Genomic DNA, 21,632 nt, shown 5'->3' on the forward strand with positions numbered 1-21,632 from the left:
AGCGTGTGGTCTCAAGGTTGGGGCCGGGGAAGTAGAGAAATAGGTAGGAACCACTGTCCTTGCTCTTCAGGGGCCTGCAGAGGCCACAGAAGCAGCAGACATCAGCTTTCATGCCTGCATCCAAATGATGAGCTAATGGATTGTTATAATAATTAGAAGTATTAGCTGAGCATCGCCAGGATTGCAAAATGGTGATATTCCATTTCTTTCATACTTCTTTCTTTATTGTTTAAATGCTTCTTCAAAGAAGTATTGCCCCTCTTCTATTATTTTGGTGCTCGGTGCTTTTTGAGTCTAGTGAGTTCTAATAAGTCCTTCCCCCATAGCCCAGGAGATCTTCCTGTCCCCCTGGGGGGCACATACCCCACTGAGCAAGGGGGGTGGCTATTGAAGGCATTGCGTCTGATGTTGGTGCACAGGGGACAGGAGGAGACGGTGGTAGCGACAGTGCAGGGAAGTCCCCAGCTTCTATGGGCAGCCAGTGGTGTCAGCCAGTGCCTGGAATGCAGGAAGGCAGGCCCTACGGTGGCCCAGCAAAGAATCACAAGGACCTAGACTGAGAATCACAGCAGGAGAGGGGGCCACAGACCCTGGGGTCTGACTGGCCTGTGGTGGGCTGAGAGGGAGGGGCTTCGAGGGTCTCAGGCTGGGTGACCAGGAGGACAGAGAATGGTTACTCTGCTGGATACAGCACCCACCTTTTGTGGAGACAGAGATGAACAAGGTCCCAGAGAGCTGAGCCATGATTGACTCAGGGGAGGGGAAACAAAGCAAGACCACTTTAAAGACTTTTTATCGAAGTATAATCATATACAGAAAAGTGAACATCTAAGTATGCAGCTCAATGCATTTGTAAAAACAAAATATCTGCGTTACCAGCACCCAGATCACAACACAGAACAATACCTGTCCTCGTGCCCCCTCCAGTTGCTGCCTGACACCTGCAAGTAACCCTGACCTTCGACTTGGCATGGCATCGATTGGGTTTACCTGATTTTATAAGTTACTTCAAATGAGTCAGACAGAATGTTTCATTTTGTTTCTGGCTTCTAGGTCTCTACATGATGGCTGTAAATCCATCCATAATGTTGCACTAGATTGTTGTGTAGATTGTTCATTCTGGCTGCTGCGGAGGTGAAATATTCCATCCTGTGAATGTACCTCAATGCATTTATCCATCTACCATTGACAGGCACTTGGGTAGTTTCCAGTCTGGGGCTCTCACAAGTAACAGCACACATGTGCCTTTTGGTGAAGATATGTTCACATCTGATGGGTTACATGCAGGAATGAAACGGTTGGGTCATAGGGATGCCAGTGTCGGGTTTTAGTAGATACAGACCTACGGTCTTCCCAAGTGGTTGTACCAGTTTACGCCCAAACCTGTGACAGACGAGAGTTCCCATTGCCCGCACCCTCACCCAGAGCTGGTACTTTCCATAAAAGTATGACAGGCTTATAGGCACTTTAAACCAGAGTTGGTCTTTCTGGGGTAAATTCCTTGCTCTGTGAAGAAGAGAAGACCAACCCCTCATGTTCTTGGCTGGGTGGGGAGCCCTGGGGGCCATCCTCCCCTGGGGCTTGGGCAGGGCTGAGGGTCCTGCAGGGTGGGGTCTCAGCCTGGGTCCCCCGGGGCTGTGCTGCAGGACCTTGTGGACACGTGCCAACAGAGCGTGCGGGAACATTGCACCTTCAGCCACGAGCTTCTGGAGCTGCGACAGTGGATCTCCGTGCTCACACAGAAGCTGGAGGCCCACCGTGGGGACACAGGCCCGTGGGATGCCCAGTCCCGAGAGGTCGAAGTCGAGGTAAGAGGGCTCTCCCCACAGAGAGATTCTCTCCCCTGCATCCCCAAAAAGCAGGTTTTGGGAGCCAGTGCTCTCATACTGGGGAGCAGAGACCCCCCCTCCCCAGGACCTTACTCTGTGTGTGTGTGTGTGTGTGTCCTTCAGAAGCTGCTGGATGAATTCCCGGGGAAGGAGGCGCAGCTGCCCCTGATTGAAGCGCACGGCCGGCTGGTGATGGAGAAGTCTTCTCCGGAGGGGGCTGCTGTGGTCCAGAAGGAGCTGCAGGAGCTGGTGGAGTCTTGGGGGGCCCTGAGGCTGCTGGGGGAAAGCCTGCTGAGGTGAGAGGGCTCCCGGCTCTGTGCCTGGACTCGGACAGCCCCCTTCCCAGCCAGGGAGAGCTCAGCCGCGCTCCTAGAACAGATGGCCGGGGTCTGTGTGCCAGGCGTGGCGCCAGCTGCCCCCGGGCATCTCCAGGCAATTCTAAGTAGAGGCACTAAGAGCAAGGAAACGCCTCAGCTTGGGAATTAGCCTCCAGCCCCTTCTGGCTTGGGCCTCACCTGCATCGATGGGTATATGCACCTTGATGACAGTAACATGAGTCTCTAGCAGGAAACTGGAGATGCAGGTGCCCTGGGGAGGTTCTGACAAACCCGAAGGACAGGCATGGGCTTGTGAAGACCAGAAGTCGGCTCCCATAGCCTGGTGCCCTAATTCTGTTCCTTCTCTCGTGACCCGGGGTGTCCCCATCCCATCACCACGTTGACTGGGCTGATTTGTCTTCTCAGCCTCATCAGAAACCAGCAGCTGCAGAGGATGGAAGTGGATTCGGGGAAGAAAATGATTTTCACCAACAACATCCCCAAGACCGGGTTTCTCATCACCCCCACGGATCTTATTTCCCGACACCACCGTCAGGTGAGTCCGTCTAGTGGGGCTTCCGGGGAGGGACCAGATCCTGAGTCAATTGATGGTGGGAAGCTGTCTCCAGCAAAGTCCCTTCCCTGCCTGGGGCCACATGCTCAGCTCAGGACTGGACCATGTCCCACCTCAGGTGAGCCTGCCCGGTAGTGGCACAAGAGCTCCCTGTGCCACTGGACGAGGAACTCTGAGACCCCAGACCCAGGGGTCCCCACTAGGGAAGGTCCCAGGCATCCCTCGGGCAGACAGGCCCTCACCCTCAGAAACCCCGGCTGCTGCCTTTGCAGGGAGGAGTGTCGGGGTTGGAAGCTTCCTGCTGACCCCAGATGCAAAACTGAAAGCACACAAGATGGGTATTTTTTGTGCCCTAAACTGTATTTTGTAAAAAGAACTAACCTAACTACATTGTATCATCCATCCCTTCCCTTGACTGGCTTTAAAAAATGAAACCACATTGAAAAGAAATCCATTCCTTTTTCTTCAAAGACAACACGTCCGTTTAGTTGTTTTCCCATTCATTCTTTCATTTCCCCATCCAGAAGGCACTTCTGACTGTTACTATGCTCTGAGGGCTGTGCTTGGAGCTGGGACACAGCTGTCAATAAAACAGAGACACTTCCAACCCCCAGAGGATGTAGAATCCAGCACACAGCTTTTCAGATTGTCATGTCCCGCCGGATCGTGTTAAAAGGCAGATTCTGATTCAGCAGGTCTGGGCTGGGGCCCGTCACTCTGCATTTCTACAAGCTCCCAGGCGATGCTTAGGCTGCTGGGCCTCGGAGCACATTTTGAGGAACAAGGAAATGGGAACCACAAGGTCATAGAATAAGGGTTTACAGAACATGCGTTTCTCGGAGGCAGAGGGGCCAGGTGCTATGGCAGCCTGTTGCGGAGTGATGGGACCTGGGGTAGCGAAGCCCTCCTGGGAGAAAGGAAATGTCAGGGGATCCTCACGGCGGAGTGGGAGTCAAGGAGAGGAGTAGAGGGGGTGCATCCCACGCAGAGGAGGCCACATGTGCAAAGACCGAGGGAGAGAGCACCGGCGCCAGGGGCCGAGACGTCTGTTGGCTCTGGCTCAGAGGATGCGGCAGGTGGCACGGCTGCAGAGCCAGGCAGGGCCGGGATCTGAGGCTCTCAGGCCACGTCAAGGAGTGTGAGAGGCCACTAAAGTGTATAAGTGGGGCTCAGCTGAGTGGACTTGCATTTTAGATAGATCGCTCTGGCCGCATAGCCTGGAGGGGGACAAAAGCGGCAGACGGTGACCAGTGTTATAGACGTCCTGGTAAGGGATGATGCTGGCTGTCTCCAGGAGACCAGGGAGGTGACAGTGAGGAATGTCCTTGGCCCCTAAACATGGCCACATTGAGTAGAGTTGCATTCCTCACACCCCCCCCCGCCCCCTAGGTGTCTCTTATCACCGTTTGGGCATCCTCAGCTCCATCCCTCTGCTCAGATGGAATCCCCAGGACTTGTGGCTAGTGGACTGTTTTCAGAAACTCTCATGCATTGGTCATGCTGTGCCTTCCCGCAGGCAACTGTGCGTCAGGAGGAGGAAGGCAGCTGTGAAGATTTCTCCCAGCTCCTGAGGAACTTCGAGCAGTGGTTGCAGGTGGATAATTCCAAGCTGGTTAGAATCATCGCCACGAGAACTGCCACCGCCACGGACCTGAGAACCAGAGAAACAAAGCTGCAGGTTTGTTCCCAAGGAAAGGCCCTGCTTCCGAAGGATTTGCCCCCAGAGATGTGCTTGTCGCCAGGGAGTTCTAAAAACAGGAGCACATACATAGCTCTTGAGCTGTTCTGGCTTGTGTATAAATAATAGTTTTAAAACTTTTTTGCCTCAGGGCTTCCCTGGTGGCGCAGTGGTTGAGAATCTGCCTGCCAATGCAGGGGACATGGGTTCGAGCCCTGGTCCGGGAAGATCCCACATGCCGCGGAGCAACTAAGCCCGCGCGCCACAACTACTGAAGCCCGCATGCCACAACTACTGAAGCCCACGCACCTAGAGCCCCGTGCTCTGCAACAAGAGAAGCCACCGCAATGAGAAACCCACGTGCAGCAATGAAGACCCAACGCAGCCAAAAATAAATAAATAAATTTGTAAAAAAAAAAAAAAAAAAAAAAGAAGAAGAAAACTTTTTTGCTTCAAATATTTTAGAAGAACCATCCATTCATTCATCTGTTCATTCAGCCTACTGCTGTAGTCCCCAACTTGGAAAATATCACCACGAATCACAGTTCTTTTATCAGTTAACTCTTGCTATGTAGCAAGCCATTCCAACAGTTTGTGGCTGAAGAGAACAACTGTTTATTTAATTCATGATTCTGAAGTTTGGCAGTTCAGACTGAGGTCAGCTGGGCAGCGCTTCTGATCTTGGCTGGGTGCCCTTGTCTGTAGCCCAGCAGGGCGGCTGTGCTCTGGAGGTTGGTGGGCTGTTCGAGACGCGCATGAGGCGCGCCACGCATCTCTTACCCTCGTGCAGGACAGCCTGGGCTCCCCAGAGCAGAGGCAGGGTCTGCGAGAGCGCGTGGGAGCCTGCAAGGCCTCTTCAGGGTTAGGCTAGAAACTGGCACCACATCGTTTCCCCTACATTCTGCTGGACAGAGAAAGTCACAAGGCCGGCTCAGGTTCAAGGGCAGAGAAAATAGACTCCACCTCTTGATGGGAAATATTGCAAAGTCATATTGCAAAAGGCGTGGATATGGCAGGGGGCTGGAGGGATAATCCATCTACCACAAGTCTTTCTCCTTCTCCCACATCGAATTAGTCGCCAAGCCCTTCTTGATTCCATCTCCTGGGTTTTTTTTGCTCTTTGTTTCCTCACTACCACTGTCTTCATCTAGGCGTTTATCATTTTTGACCTTGACGATGACAATAGCCTCCAAGCTGGCCTCCCTCCTTCCTGTTGGGTCCTCATCTCAGTAATGGCTCATTCTGTAGCCAGAGTGACCGTTCAGAATCCTCAATATGACCTTGTCTTCCCCCAATGAAAACATTTCAGTATAGAGTTCAACCTCCCAAGTTTATCACACAGGGCCTTATTCTGTTGGCTGCCTCTCAAGTGAAATTTGATTGGCTCCTCCTTACCAACCAGGTGGGACCTCCTCGGCCATTTGGAAGGCACACATGACCCTGTCTTTCTCCCTCTAGGAGCTGGAGGCTCGGTTACCAGAAGGTCAGCGTCTCTTTGAAAACGTCCTTCGTCTCAGGCCAGCAGGGGGGTCCTCAGAAAAGCTGGAGGATCTGCGCTACCGATGGATGCTCTACAAGTCCAAACTAAAGGACTCCGGCCACCTGCTGGTAGGTGCTAAGGATGCACAGGTCCCAGGCCCTGGGGAGACATAGCTGGGCCCGCATCCACTCTGCCCCATGCCTCCACAGACCAGGCTGAGGGGGCCACTCAGAGAGAGGAGACGGACACTCATGGGTGCTAGGCGCTTGACTTGCAATTTGTCATTTGGCCCTCCTGCCACCCAGTGAGGCTGGAGCTCCAATAACAACAGCTTTGCTACTTACCAACCTGAAACCGTTACATGCCTCGTCCCATTCAGTGCTTACAGCAGCCCTCTGCCAGAGTAATTGCATCTCCAGCCTTCAGAGTGGGGCTGAGACTCTGAAGAGTTAAAAAACTCACCCAAGTCCACATGGCTAGGAAGGGGCAAAGCCAGCACCAAACACACCCTGGTGTTGGAGGCGTGACAGAGGGAACGCCGGAGTGGGAGCTGCGGTCTAGGCCCCCTCCTCCACTAACCTGCTTTGTGACGCTGAGGAAGCACCTTCCCCCCAGGCGCCCCCAGGTCGCACACAAAACAATAATAATAGCTAGACTCATAACAGCCTTTATTAAATGCTATGTCCTCATTACGGCCTTATAATGGAGGTACCGTTATTATTGCCTGAGAACTGATAGGGAAACTGAGGCACGGAGGTTAATCCAAGGACAGGGTGGGTGGCCTCCTGGAGCCCTTTAGGCCCTCAGACCCCAGACTCCGAGCTCTGGGGCTGCAGCTTTTCCGGCCCTGAAACACCCCTGTCGGCCACTAGGTGTCACCCCAGCCCCAGCCAGGTCAGCATGCCCGTGGCCTTGGCCCAGGCCTTCCCAGACAGGATCCCCCCTGGGCCCCATGTGCGTTAAAAAGCTCATTAAATTGAATCACCTGCTGCTTCAGCCGGTCCAGACGACCAGGAGTTTTAAAGAAACACTCCCCTGACAAAATGAATATTCCATTACAGGCTCTGCTGGGATTTAAGTTTCACTCACTTAACTTCTTTTTTTTTTTTTCCCCTTTTCCTCTCCTTCCCTAAAATAACAGATGCAGAGTTCTCCAGGGGGGGAGCCGACTGGATTCCAAAAGGTACCGTGTCTGCCATCTCTTCCACACAGCTAGAGGGCAGGGCGTTTGGAGGGTTGGCGGGCCTGTGATGCTGGGGCAGGACCCCTGGGCTTTCTGGAAGGTTCCATGAGGTCTGAGGGACGTTTCTGGGGAATCGGCTCTGGGCTGCACTGTGCTGGGCCCCGGGGGTCCTTGCTCTCAGGGGTGCACAGAGTTCTCAGCTGTGACAGGACACGGGAGGAGTGAGCAAGGACACTGCCGTGACAGCAGTCGTAAACTGGGACGGTCCCAGGAAACCTGGACCATTCCTGGTCACTGGACCTCGCGGCCACCTGAGTAGTAGACGGGCATCCGGGGGGGACAAAAGAGGAAGGGGTGAAGCGCTCAGAGCCCCTCCCGCGGGGCTTGCAGGCCAAAGCAACGACAGTTAACAGCAGTAATCATAGTAATAATGAGGAATAAGAATTATTACTGCAGATGCTACGTGTTGACCATCCAGTGTGTGCGAGGTTCTGTGCCAAATCGCGGTGAGGGCGTTTCACTTAACTGTCCCCTAGACACCCAGCAGGCATCGTTACCGCCATGTTAAGCATGAGGAAAACAAGGCAAGGCAAGATCGGAGTGACATGTCCAGTCAAGGCCCACAGCTCCTGAGTGGCCTCTGGCCTCTGCCTCCTAAGCCCACACTTAACCATCCACACTGTGCCTTGGAGAAAGTATCCCTGGGGGCTGGAGGCTCTCCCCACTTCTGGAAGAGCCCAGTGTAAATTGGTGTCCCCAGTGCCACCTTTTCTGAGAGCACGCTTGTTGTCCTGACGAGCGATGGCTCATGACGTGAGCCTGCAGCACTCTCTGCTCCAAAGAGCCCCGGGGCCACAAGATCTCTCGGGCCCTGCAGTCTGTGTTCCCAGGGGCTCTGTCCACCTGGACTTCTTGGTCTCCAGCTGGTGTTCATGTCTCCACCTGTGGGACAGCAGGTGTCCCCGGGACCGGCTGGGGCTGTCACAAGACCAATGCTGTGCTCTGGGCCTGGCGTCCACCAGCTTTGTGGCCTTGGGCAAGTTGCTTTGACTCTTGGGGCTTACTTTCCCCATCTGTAAAATGGAACCATCAGTGCCGACTTTATTTACTTCATGAACGAACTTTGAAGATCATGTGAACTGTTGTTCGTTCTTTAGAGGAGACCCGGAAGCCCTGGTTTCCCCCCTAATTTAGAAGAACAGAGGGCCTCCTCATGAAGTAGGGGAGCAGATCAGGAAGGCAGGGTGGCCCACACAGCCCAGCCTGTGACTCCTGGTGGTGCAGGGGGGCCCAGGGCCCGGCGTTCAGGCTGTCTCCAGCTCCTGCTCCTGAAGCCACTCTGGTTGGGAGCCCCCATCTATGTAGCTCCCAGGCCAGAGTCCAGGGGCAGTCATGTCTGGGTCCTGTGGTGCTTTTGAGTAGGGGGACGCCTGGCTGGCTGACACCGGCCCTCCAGTGCAGACTCAGGACCCTGGCAGCCTGAAACCGGGTTCATGTGGAGTGTTCACAACCCTATGTTCATTGGCCGGCTCCTCATTCGTTCATTCATTCGTTCATTTCACAGATATGTACTGAGCACTGACTTTGTACCAAGCACTGTTTTAGGTACTTGGGATAGCTCACCAGAGCAAAGGCCTGCTCGGGGAGGACTGGGTGGAGGGGTTTGGGAGAGAGGCTCACACCCACAGCTGGTGTTGCCCGCCCGATGTCGAGTCTCTGGCCAGGGACCGCTGGAGGACAGCAGTGGCTTGAGGTCTTTACAGCTACAGGGTTGATCTTATCTATGACTGTCCCACGTTGGGCACAGTTTCGTGGGACATGCAAAGCAGGCAGGCTCTAAATGGCTAAAAAAAATCTGCTTATTCAGGCTTCATGTAAAAACAAATGGATGTGTGAAAGTTTGAGTTTGGTTCTGGCTGGCTTTTGAGCTCATGGGCCCCCTGTGAAGAAGCAAGCAGCTCGGAAGCCAATCTACAGAGGCCGTCTGGGGCTCCTTTATATGAGCTTGTTTCAGCACAGGTTTCTGGGTCCCACATCCAGAGTTTCTGAGGCATTAGGTCTGGGGGGGCCCTAGGATCTGCATTTCCATCGAGCTCCCAGGTGAGATGCTGCTGGCCTGGGGACCAGACTTTGAGAACCGCTGCCGAACGCTCTGGATCTGAGTCCAGCATCCACCATTAGTGTGTGTGACCGTTGGTGAGTCACTTAACCAGGGTTTTCCAAGCAATAAAATGCGGGTCCGCTGAACTAATCGTTCTTATTGTAAACCAGCAGATTCTTTTTTTTAAAAAAAATATTTATTTATTTTATTATTTTTTTAAACGTCTTTATTGGAGTATAATTGCTTTACAATGGTGTGTTAGTTTCTGCTTTACAACAAAGTGAATCAGTTATATATATACATATAGCCCCATATCTCCTCCCTCTTGCGTCTCCCTCCCACCCTCCCTATCCCACCCCTCTAGGTGGTCACAGAGCACCGAGCTGATCTCCCTGTGCTATGCGCCTGCTTCCCACTAGCTATCTATTTTACATTTGGTAGTGTATATATGTCCATGCCACTCTCTCACTTTGTCCCAGCTTACCCTTCCCCCTCCCCGTGTCCTCAAGTCCACTCTCTAGTAGGTCTGTGTCTTTATTCCCGTCTTGCCCCTAGGTTCTTCATGACCGTTTTGTTTTTCGGTTTTTTTGTTCTTAATTGCCATGTAAATGAGGACCGAGGAGAGGTCTGCAGTCACTGCCTCTGCTTCCCTTCCTGATGGCAGAGGGATAATGCCACTTCTGGGGGGAGCAGTAGGGGGGATTCCTCCCGCTGGTGTGGCTCTGGTGTTGTTTGGCTGGGAGGGGTGCGCACATGCGTGTGCAGGGTTCTGCACATACACACGCAGGTCTGTTCATACACACGCAGGTCTGCTCATACACACGCAGGTCTGCACATACACACGCAGGTCTGCACATACACACGCAGGTCTGCTCATACACACGCAGGTCTGCACATACACACGCAGGTCTGCTCATACACACGCAGGTCTGCACATACACACGCAGGTCTGACAGGTAGAAAATAGGTGCTGTTTTCCCAGGTTGTAATCTTGCCAACTTAAAAACATTCCATATACTATTTTTAGTCCAAAGGGAAGGGGGAAAAAAAAAAAAAACCCTGCCCCAAAGCTAATTATTTATGAACAGTTGGCCCTCCACACTTTTTTTCTCTCCGCGCACCAAGCCACTGAAAGCTCCAACTACGTCAGTGGCTTCAGCCTGCTTGTTTATATAAACAGAATAATTAAGATTTATTAAATTTGCAGCTGCCTACACACTTGCCAGCTCAGTGCCACCGGATATGTCTGCTTGAAGCAATCAAACACATGAAATGTCATTGCTTTTCGAGCTGCTATTGGGCTGTGAGTTGACTAAATTCCTGCATCGGTGCAGGGAAGCGGTCCTACCTGAGACAGCCTGTTAGCTGAGGGGCAGATTTGCCAATGCTTGCCTTTGCCGGCGTGAACTAGGCAGCGCCACACGCCCGTGTGCAGGCGTAGAGGGCAGATTCCTCCTGGGCCTCCCATGCTGTGGCCTCTGCGAGATGGGTCCAGATGGTGAGAGACTCGAGAGTGGCACTTTATTCACTTGCCCATATTTCACAGGCTTTAGACTCGTAATTATTCACATTTTCACCTCTCTGGAATGGGGGTGACCTATTACAATCTAGTTTTTCCAGCGAAGACTGGGACTTACTTTTTTCCGCCACCCGGGACACATTCCACCTGAGATTTCTTTAAATTAAAATCTCTCCTTGGGGGTTGAGTTTTGTTTTCCATCGGACCACACTGATTGTGTCAATTTAGATGACCCACTTCTGGGAGCTCTGGACTGAGGTTCAAATTCTCAGGGTAGACTTTATTTCCTGCCTGCACCCAGTGCCAAGATAAGACCTGGGGTTTCCTTGCTTCCCCTTTCGGTGGGACGGGATTAACCCTCGGTTCCCCTGACCCTGAAGGCATAGCCCCGTGTGGCCCCGGCATTACGTGGGATCTCTAATCAGACGCTCCGTCTTGGTTGTTGGGTCTTTTTCTTTCTTAGCGGTGTGTAAGATAGTGCTGCACCTTACATTCAGCATGGTAGAGCAGAAGAAATATTGTAAGACCAAATCTCAGAACTCACTAAATCTCTTAGTGAGTTGTCCACGTTAGGCAATAACTTTCTCTCACAATAGCTATGCTTTTTTTTTTCTTTTCATTTGTTAGTTCACTTTATTATTCATTCAATAGCTATGCTTTTAAAAAATCATCACTATTAACCAGAGTTCATAGATAACATTAGGGTTCAGTTTTTGTGTTGCACATTCTATGGGTTTTGACAAATGTATGATGACATTGCAGTGTCATACAGAATGGTGTCACTGCCTTAACCTTCTCCCAGCTCTTCCTCTTTATCCCTCTCCCCTTCCCCAGAGCCCCAGCAACCACTGATCTTGTTACTTCTTTCACTTAGCAACATGCACTTGAGTTTACTCCATGCCTTTTTGTGGCTGATATTTCATTTCCTTTTACATGGAATAACATTCCGTTGTAGGGATGTACCATTTACAGTCTTTTATAGCTTTTTTCCGCGGTCCAGGATCCAACCTAGGATCACACATTACATTCAGTCATCACACCTCTTTAGTTTCCTCTAAGCTGGGACCAGTCCTCAGTTTTTCTTGACCTTGACCTTCTTGAGTACAGGCCAGATATTCTGTAGAATGCCCCTCACTTTGGGTTTCCCCAGTGTTTCCTTGCTCTGCATTTCTGGAAAGCATATCCCAGAAATGATGCTGTGTTCTTAGTGCATCTTATTGGGAGACATGTGATATTGATACACCCCCATACTGGTGATGCTGATTCTGATCACGTGATGAAGGTGGTGACTGCCAAATTTCTCGCCTGTGAAACTGCTCTCATTTCTTTTATAATTGTTAAGAACCAACTGCTCAGAGACCCTAGAAATACAGCGCCTCTTTCTTACACGGTCACATCCACCGGGTTCTCCAGGGCCTCTTTCCCTCTCACGACTCACTCTCTCCCCAGCAGTTCCTTCCTGCCGTGCCTTTGTTCCCCGACTCTAGGCCTCTCTCTCTCTCTGGTCCATCGCTGATCTGGGTCTCCTTCTAGCTTCAGTCCCAAGGCCCAAGCCTGTGGGATGTTTACCCAGGAGACTCCTCGACTCAGCGTGTCTAAAGCTGACCTCCCTGTATTCCCTGTGTCCAGCCAAACCCCGGTCCCCCTATCAGCAAAGCATCCTCACTACCCAGTCTTCCAAGCTGGATGCCTCTGGGTCACCCTAGACCCTCACTGACCTTGGTTCTGTCCTAGACTCAAAAGAGCTTGGTCATGGATGGATCTCAGATGAGCAAAGATGAGGGAAGGAAGGGAAGGGAAGGGGGCCTTGTGTCCATACATCTGCTGCTGAATGGGGCTCTGTCCTCTCTTGAGTAATAATAAGGTCACCCCTCAGTCTGATCATGTCATCCAGAGGTTCTTCCCATCAATCACCAAACCACCTCCAAAAAGCCAGCTCAGACCGTCTCATCTTCATCCTCCCCAAAACCAAGCCAGGGGGCTGGAAAAACACAGTTCTTTTTTTTTTTTTTTTTTTTTAAAGATTTATTTATTTGATTGATTGATTGATTGATTGATTGCTATGTTGGGTCTTCGTTTCTGTGCTAGGGCTTTCTCTAGTTGCGGCAAGCGGGGGCCACTCTTCATCACGGTGCACGGGCCTCTCACTATCGTGGCCTCTCTTGTTGCGGAGCACAGGCTCCAGACGCGCAAGCTCAGTAATTGCGGCTCACGGGCTTAGTCGCTCCGTGGCATGTGGGATCTTCCCAGACCAGGGCTCGAACCCGTGTCCCCTGCAGTAGCAGGCAGATTCTCAACCACTGCGCCACCAGGGAAGCCCAAAACACAGTTCTGTAGCCTGACCATCGCACGCAGGGCTGGCCCAGCGAGGAGATAACATTAACCCTGCCCCACCCCAGCCTCTGCCCTTCTGCGCCTGGGTGGGAGCTCTCCGCCACCTCTGAGCATGCCTGGGGAGTGAGTTCGGGCTCTAACTCAGTGCTTCGGCGTCAGGAACTTAGTGACGAAGATATTCAAGGTGCTGTGGGCAGGGCTCAGCCCAAGATCTGTGATGTCCTGAGACTCCCTGTAGCAGTCAAGGAGACGCAGCCCCCTGCTGGGGGTTCTCGAGGAAACCCAGTGGGAGCAAGCCAGCCAGCATGTGGCTTGGCATCTATCAGAGGGACCTTCAGGGACTGAACTCATTAAGTGAGAGTCTAGTGAGGGGCATTGGTGCTGGTTCATCCTGAATAGCCAGTGAAAAGCTGGCCCCTGCCCATCACCTTGAGCTCTTGGTGCTGGCCTGGAAGCATCTTTGTGCTGGAGAATGAGACCGAACTAGCTCCTGGGAAAGACCCTGCAAGCCCAAGTGGTGTTGCCGTGGGACTTCCATACCCAGGACCCCGGGTCAGGGTGGGACCAGCTTCAACAGAGGCCCAGGGGGACTTTTGTCATTGTTGCTGCTGTTTCTTATGAGAAATGCCACATGGGATGGTGGGAAGACGCTGGCTGTGGAGCTGTGCTGGCAATTTGAGCCTGTCCGTGTGACCTTGGGCCGGTGATTTCCTGTGGGCTCAGTTTCTCCCTCTGAGAAATGGGCACAGGGTACCTCCCAGAGCTGGGCAGGAGCTCAGGAAGCCCGTGAGTGAGGAGACGAGCTGAGCGCGGGGCTGGGGCGTGCTCAGTGTTGTTCATTAATGTGTGGAGCCCAGATGTTCTGGGGGAGCCATCAGGACGGCGTGGACAGTTCACAGACAGATCAGTGAGTGTCTGCGTGGTCACACCACAGGCACCGAGGGAGGAGCAGGTGGCCAGATGCACAGGAAGGGAAAGAGCCTTTTATTCATTGTTTCATTCTTTCAGTAGATATTTATTGCACATTGCTGAGGATACAGCAATGAACCAAACTAATGTAGACCCTGCCTCCAAGGAGCCAAGGGGAACACAGACTTTAAGTGGTAACCCAAAGGAAAGGTATTGGTGCCATGAGAATGTGTAATGGGGCTTTTTGTGGTTTAGAGGCAGGAAAGGTTCCCCCGAGGAAGCGACTCACAAGTTGAGATTAGAATGATCAGTAGGAGATAACCAGATGCACTGGAGAAAGGAGGGAAATGGGTCTTCCAGCAGAAGGGATAACCTGTGCAAAGGCCCTGTGGCAGGAGGATGTGAGGGCCTTTAAGGGGCCAAGAGATGGCGTTTAGGGAGAGCAGTGTCTTCCTTTCTGATGGGGCTGAGGAGGTGGATAATATCTGATTCTTGGCACCCCGGGTAAAGGGGGAAGCTTAGGGGTCTAGTAGAAGCTGCCCATCTGCCCTGGACAGTTGGAGGAGTAAAGGAATGAGTATTTGCCAAGGACCACTGGCATCTTGGCTCATCATTTGCATGTTGAGCGTAACCTGCATTGCCCTATTTATCCTTATGACTCTGGCAGGCAGGTGTCAGTCTCCCTTTGCCTTGACAGATGGAGGCACTGAGGCTCAGAGAGGCTGAGTGACCTGTCCTAGGCCACACAGCTGGGAAGTGACAGGGCCAGGGTTAGAACCCAGGACTCCAAGCCTTTTCTTTCCCCCACATCCTTTTTCATCAATGGCAGAAGATTAGATCACATTTACTGTGATAAACTCATCTTGCCTGAACTCCTCAAAACTGAAGAGTCTCAGGTTCGTGGGAGATATTGGAGGACTCAAGCAGTTAATCACCCTCCGCAACATCACCTGTTTCCTCCCCACCACCATGTGCTATCAACGCTCTGCTTCCACACCCTAAGCAATGGGGAGCTTATCACTTCCCGAGGAAGTCCCTTCTCTCTTTGGATAGGTCTAAAGGGGCAGAACACACGTAGTACTTTCTATGGGGAAACTGAGGCACAGAGAAGCTCCCAGATCTGGGAAGAGCTGAGATTGTCAATTTCTTTGTTGGCTTCTTAGACAGTAGTTCATGCCTATTTGTGTGTGTGTGCACACGCGCGCACGTTTGTTTTCTAAGCATTTGAGAATTGTATTAAAGTGTGTCTTCTATTTTAAAGGGCATTTTAGAATTCAGGTCCCTCAAAATGAAGATGTGAGCTCTGTGTGACTAGACATGGGGCAGGCAGCAGGACTCCTTGAGAAAGATCACCCCTTGTCAACACTTGTAAATGCAAACATGCTTTGGACCTTCAGAGTTGTTTTCCCCAGCGGATCGTGGCCAAGGCACAACTCCTCACTTAAATAAGCAAAGTGTTAGCTCTGAGAAAGGAGAGGCAAACAGGACCCTTAGACACAGATCTCCACTTGGGAGACCATTAATTACAGGTTTTCAGTTGTGGTGTGAACCCAGGCTAGGGGGGGCCTACATGTTGCCTCACCCTCTTTCCCTCTCCTGGGTGGGTCAGAGATTTGGAATCGGGCAAAGTCAACATGAAGTGTCAAAGGGTCAAGTTAGAGCCCCCAGAGACTGAGGCATTGCTACATGAGTCGAGTAGGTGGGTAAGAGCACGTGGCAGCCAGGTCTGACCCAGCCTGGCAGCTGTGGAAAGATCCTGTCTCCTCTGTGGACATCGTTCAGCTATTTAAATGACTTATCACACACACACACACCCACGCCCCCACACACACACACACACTACTGAAGTCACTGCTGAGATAAATGCAGCCAGCAATGCTTCTCCATTGTGTGGGTTATAAGTCTGTTTTTACAAAATCAGTTTCTAGGGCCTTTGGTGAGTGAGAACACCTGACGTTGGAGGCATAGGGTCAAGTGTTATCAACCTGGAGGAGATAGTTGGAGCAGGAGAGTGGGTGAGATGACTCAGGTATGAGAGGTAGAGAGAGAGAAGTGCTCAGGTCAGAACCTCGCAGAAACACCTGCGTAGTTCCTCTCAGCATCAGCCCCACCGCCGTCATCATCACTATCATCGTCCTCATCCTCACCATCATCATCATCATCCTCACCATCATCATCATCACTATTATCACCACTATCATTATAATCATCCTTACCATCATCATCACCACTATCACCCTCATCCTCATCCTCACCACCATCATCATCACTATTATCACCACTATCATTATAATCATCCTTACCATCATCATCACCACTATCATCCTCATCTTCATCCTCACCATCATCATCATCACTATCATCCTCATCCTCACCATCATCACCACTATCATCATCATCATCCTCACCACCATCATTATTACTATTGTCATCACTATCATTATAATCATCCTCAACACCATCATCATCACTATCATCCTCATCCTCACCATCATCATCATCATCACTATCATCATCATCATTATTATTATCATCCTTACCAGCATCATCATCACTATCATCCTCATCCTCATCCTCACCATCAGCATCAGTATCATTATCATCATCATCATTACTGTCCTCACCATCCTCATCATCATCATTATCACTATCATTATCATCACTTGACTTGGTACCCTGGAAAGTGAACCTTTGGTTCTTCAGGGAGCCAGTAGGTATATTCTATACTAATAGTACTAGTAATAAGAGCATATATACTTTTTTAAAAAAAAATTTATTTGTGTATTTATTTATTTACTTTGGCTGCGCCAGGTCTTAGTTGCGGCACGCGGGATCTTCGTCGCGGCATGCAGGCTTCTTAGTTGTGGCATGTGGACTCTTAGATGTGGCATGTGGACTCTTAGTTGCAGCACACGGGATCTTAGTTGCGGCATGCGGGATCTAGTTCTCCGACCAGGGATCAAACCCAGGCCCCCTGCATTGGGAGCGTGGAGTCTTACCCACTGGAACACCAGGGAAGTCCCAAGAGCATATATACTTTTTAATTGGTGTGTAAATGTACTTTGCTTTGAGTCCTCACCACAACCTGGAAAATGGGGGTAGGTGTTTTATCCCCATTTTGCAGAGAAGGAAACTGAGGCTTAGAGAAGTTATTGACGTAGCTAGTGTGTGACAGAGTCTTCACTGGAGCCCAGTCGGCCAAGCTCCTGAGAACTGGGCCCCTGCCCTGCACCATGCTGTACCTTGACTGTGGGGCCTCCACTTTACTGGGTGGCCGGCTCTTGGCTCTGCACTCCCATGAAGTTGCAACTCAGCCAGTCCCTCTAGAATTTAGGAAATGTCCTTTGGCTGCTTTCATGGACATCGCAGCAAAGAAACCCATTAGACATTTGGACTTGTGAGATTGGCCTTCAGGTGATACTGAGGGTGTTGATGATGAAGATGTTGATGAGGAACAAGGAGAGGGAGGAAAAGAAGAAGAAAGAGGAAGAGGAGGAGGAGATGAAGAAAGTGATGATGAAGAACACAGTGATGAACATGGTGGTGATGATGCTGATAATGGTGATTATGGTGGTGACGGTGGTGACCATGATTTAGAAGGTGATAATTTTTGTTTTCTTTTATTGTTATTTTTTCAAACCCTGTGTCAAGGGCTGATGTTCAGTAGATTGCAGCAAGGGAGCTGCTCTGCTACTTATGAAACCCTGACCCAGAAGTAGGTCATCTTCAAATGGTTTACATTCCCCATGAATGTGTCTTGTAATGTGTCTTGTAATGGGTGAGAGGGCAGCCCCCTTTCCACCAGCACCCCTGTTTCCTGGGAAGAGGGGGGCTCCACACTGGGGCACGTGGTGGGGCCAGAGGGGAACTGGCTATCCGAGGCCAACTGGGGCCCTGCAGTGCCGCTGTATGGTTCTGCCTGTGCGGGATTCTGACTTAGAGGTCTTTAGTCATAATCCCACAGATGGTAGCTTCACCCCATTGGCCAAACACATGCACCAAAGACGGTGATCATAGTAATGATGCATAATAATAACGGCGGCAGCTTTGAGTACCTACTGTGTGCCAGGCTCTGTCTCATTGAATCCTCACAACAACTCTATCAGGTAGGTGCCATTATTCCCCCTATTTATAGATGGAAATCTGAAGTTTAGTGAGATTGAGTGACCTTCTTAAGATTCACACCCAGGACCCTTATAACCTGGCAAAGATTTATGTAATCATGGACAAAGCCTGTAACTTTTTTATCCTCTTCCTTTCTGAGTGGTTTGAGAAAACTAGAGATCTTTGTTGCCGGCAGAACTGACATTAGTCCCACTTCACAGATGGGAAAACTGAGGCCGATGCGGTTGGAGAGTCCACCCGGAGCCACTGCCGCTCCTGGGTCATCCCAGCCCTCTCCTCCCGAGCCCACTCTCATCCGGAGCCCACTCACATCTCCTGCTTTGGTTCTGCAGACCCAGCGGTGGCGAGGGCTCGGCTCCCTCTGCCGGAAGGTGTGCTGCGTGGCGCTCCCCCTGCAGCTGCTGCTGCTTCTCTTCCTGCTGCTGCTCCTCCTGCTTCCCGTCAGGGAAGAGGACCGCAGCTGCACGCTGGCCAACAACTTTGCCCGCTCCTTCACGCTCATGCTCCGCTACGACGGCCCCCCGCCCACCTAGCCGCCCGGCGGCGCTCGGGGGACTTTCTTCTCCAAACTTCCATGTGCCCCAGGCTCCTCCGGAGGACGCTGGGGAAACTGGAAAGAGGGGCAGGCCAGAGCCTGCCGGGCTGCATCCATGTAAATGCTGTATTGATGTTCCCAGAACAAAATTACTTTTTCTACAGTGTTGTCTTAGTCTATTTATACTAAACATGTACTATGTGGGACTAGGGAATAATGCACAGCACTTTTATATGCTGTCTATGTAAATGCTCAGTATGTATGATTTCATATATGACCTCTATGTCTTTGGGAAAATTCCCAGCAGTGTTTTTGTCCAGTGGGATCTTGTGGCATTTTGGCCTTGGTCTGCAGTCAGCCCTGGAAAGCAGGAGCAATAGCAGGTCGCTTTCACGGCCACCTCCTATCCAGAAGCCAAGCCCTACACCCAGATGTTCATGAAGAGGACTCTGAGATGTCAGCATAGAAGAGCAACACTGGCCCCCACTCAGAGCCCAGTGACTCTTGCTTTAGGTACAATGAGGACAACCACGCTTGTCTGGTTTTTAGAATGACAGCAGATTAGATGCTGTGGATTAGAAGCAGGAAGGGTTGCTGACCCCAGGCAGGCTCAATGGCAGCAATGACAAGTGACAAGTGATGGCGTGAAATTAAGGGAGGAAAAGAAGAACTCCAACAAGCAGACCCAGAAGTAAGACAGCACCGCAGAACGGGGACCTCAAGGAGCCCGAAGAGCCCAGACCGGTGATGAAGGGCCATGGTCGGGACAGTGCGTCTTCAGGGAATGGTTAGATCATGCCACGTGTTCTCCGCTCTGTTCAGGGAGAAAATGAAGGAGAGGAAGCTTATCGTTAAGCTCTCCACGCAGACAATGATGAGCACATTCTGTGTGTAGCCCCCACCTGACAGTGCCGGGGACGATGCGTCACCTCCGTTGCTCTTAAGCTGAGTTTTTCATCATCTACGACTCAGGCTGAAGGGACAGAGGGCAGCATCTGCCACACCAGGGACCAGAGATCGAGGGTCCAAGGTAGAGAGTGGAGGTCCGCCGTGGAGCTCAGCCTGTCTGAAGGGCTCTCCCTCCTCCTCCCAGAAGGGACTTTGGAGAGAGGTGGGTCCTGTGTCCCACAGATGTGCCCACAAGGGACCCAGGGGCCAGGCGCCCCACCAGGCCCCCTCCGCAGGCGCTTGGCAGTGGGGGCCATGAACCACCTGGGCCCTGAGGCTGGAAATACATCCCTTCCTCCCCAAGGAATTCTGGAATGGTTCCTAAGTGCTTCATCACTGGATCATATTTTCCCTAAATCAACACTAAATTTTCCTTTTTTAAAAAATGCTTAGTTCCCACTCTTTACAAATTGATTTTGTCTGTTCAGCTACGCATAGGAGACCAAGAGGGGATGCCTGAGGCCTTGGAAATCACAGTGTTATAGGCCAAGAAAGACCTTTAAACAGAGGGGAAACCGAAGACCCTAGAGGGTCCAGACCCCCAGCACGTGCCGCTCCCCCCTGCTCTCTGGAGCACACGGACCCGTCCTTTCTAGCGCAAGCCCAGCCTCAGCACAGCTCTCAGTGCAGGGACCCAGGCGGCCCTGTAACTAGGAAGAGCTGGACATCCACAGGGCAGGAAAACAGTGTCACTGAGAAGGGCTCTCAGCGCTGACTCAGAAAGCACACTTTTCTCCAGATATTCAGAAACCAAGCCACAAAGCCGTTCTCCACAGGCGATCGCTTTACTGGAAAATCAGGGGCTGTGTGAACCAAGACCTCAGGCCCAGGCAGCTGAGCCCAGATGCCCACTGGGTTGCGTTGGTCCAGCCCAAGAAGGTCAGCGCTGTGGCCAGGGCCTTTGAACATCTCCTCTCCCACTCTCCCACTTCACAGCGAGCAGGCAGCGGCCCAGAGAGGGGAAGCAACTTACCCACAGCCACACAGCAAGAGGTGACCAAGGCCAGAGTTGAGCCTGGTCACCGCTACTCCCAGGTGGCGCCCTGCTCGCTGTCGCCCCAACCCCCACCCCCATCCGTAACTTCAGAAAGAAAAGGCTCGAAGGATGTGAACACAGTTGTGTCCTGCGTGTGGGCTCGGGGGAGAAGTGTAATGTGTGGGCTGGTGGGTGGGAGTGTCTGCGTATATTTTTTAAACTTTGACAATGATGCCATAGAGCTTGTTTGCATAACTTTTTTTAAAAAAGAGAATTGATATTTTCATTACTTTCACATAAATGCGGTTCCGATATGATATAACCATCATTCACTGGTGCTTTTCAAGTGTCATCTCTTGCTTAAAGTGGGTGCAGACAACTGTGATTTTTATGACTTTCTAGCTTCCTGAGCACCAACCTCGAAGAGCTTTAACGTGCCTTTTGAGAAGGGTGTCGCAGTGGGACCTTCGTGTGTTTATTTTTCCTCTGTCCCCCAGAGTGAGAGAGATGGTAAGAAGTGTGAACATCACTGCCCAGCCCAGGGGTGTGTGCGTGCGTGTGTGTGTATGTGTGTGTGAGAGAGAGACAGAGACAGAGAGAGACAGAGAGAGAGAGAGGAGGGAGACAGAGGAAGGGGGAGGGGGAGGGGAGGAGGAAGGGAGAAACACAGGTGAGCCTGACCAAAGCTGCTGTGACCCTACTTAGCTGTCTCTCGCTCCCCTGATGAGGGACACCCCTCCCCCAGGGTGGCCACGTCTGGGGCGGTGGGGAGATGGGGAGAGGTCCCTGCTTGCTCTGTGGATCCCGAGATGCCAGCGGCTTCCTTTGAAGTCTGTTACCTGAGTGTCTCTCACTGGTGGCAGCACAGTGACCCCCAGCAAGCCTCTTGTGTTCCCAGCCCAGTCGGGATTGCACCCTGATTCCCTCTCTCATGGGAACTCAGCTAATGGAGTGGCGGCTCTGCCTGCTTCTCTCACCCCAGTAGGATTGTCACCCGTCTGGGTCAGCAAGAGGAGAGGCGGTCAGGCCATGAGCTGTGAGCACAGGCCCAGCATTAAATACATGGGCCCTACTTTTCAGGAGCTTTCCCAGAAGCCCCACCCAGACACTTCTGTCGACATCTC

General features: G+C 51.7%; 1 protein-coding gene across 7 annotated transcripts in view; it reads left to right on the top strand.

Moving 5' to 3' along the window:
- The window catches only part of SYNE3 (spectrin repeat containing nuclear envelope family member 3), an 89,821-nt gene extending 71,074 nt beyond the window's left edge, over positions 1-18,747 (top strand). For all 7 annotated transcript variants that reach the window (XM_082384493.1, XM_082384488.1, XM_082384492.1 and 4 more), the window contains 7 exons: positions 1,647-1,808; positions 1,953-2,125; positions 2,573-2,702; positions 4,237-4,398; positions 5,857-6,006; positions 7,020-7,061; positions 18,382-18,747. In XM_082384493.1, coding sequence (XP_082240619.1) covers positions 1,647-1,808; positions 1,953-2,125; positions 2,573-2,702; positions 4,237-4,398; positions 5,857-6,006; positions 7,020-7,061; positions 18,382-18,582 — 1,020 coding nt within the window. In that variant the 3' untranslated portion in view covers positions 18,583-18,747. The remainder of the gene's footprint in view (positions 1-1,646; positions 1,809-1,952; positions 2,126-2,572; positions 2,703-4,236; positions 4,399-5,856; positions 6,007-7,019; positions 7,062-18,381) is intronic.
- Positions 18,748-21,632: the final 2,885 nt, after the last annotated feature.

The sequence above is a fragment of the Balaenoptera borealis genome (genome assembly GCF_965194805.1).
Source record: "Balaenoptera borealis genome assembly, chromosome: 3".
Taxonomy (NCBI): Eukaryota; Metazoa; Chordata; class Mammalia; order Artiodactyla; family Balaenopteridae; genus Balaenoptera; species Balaenoptera borealis.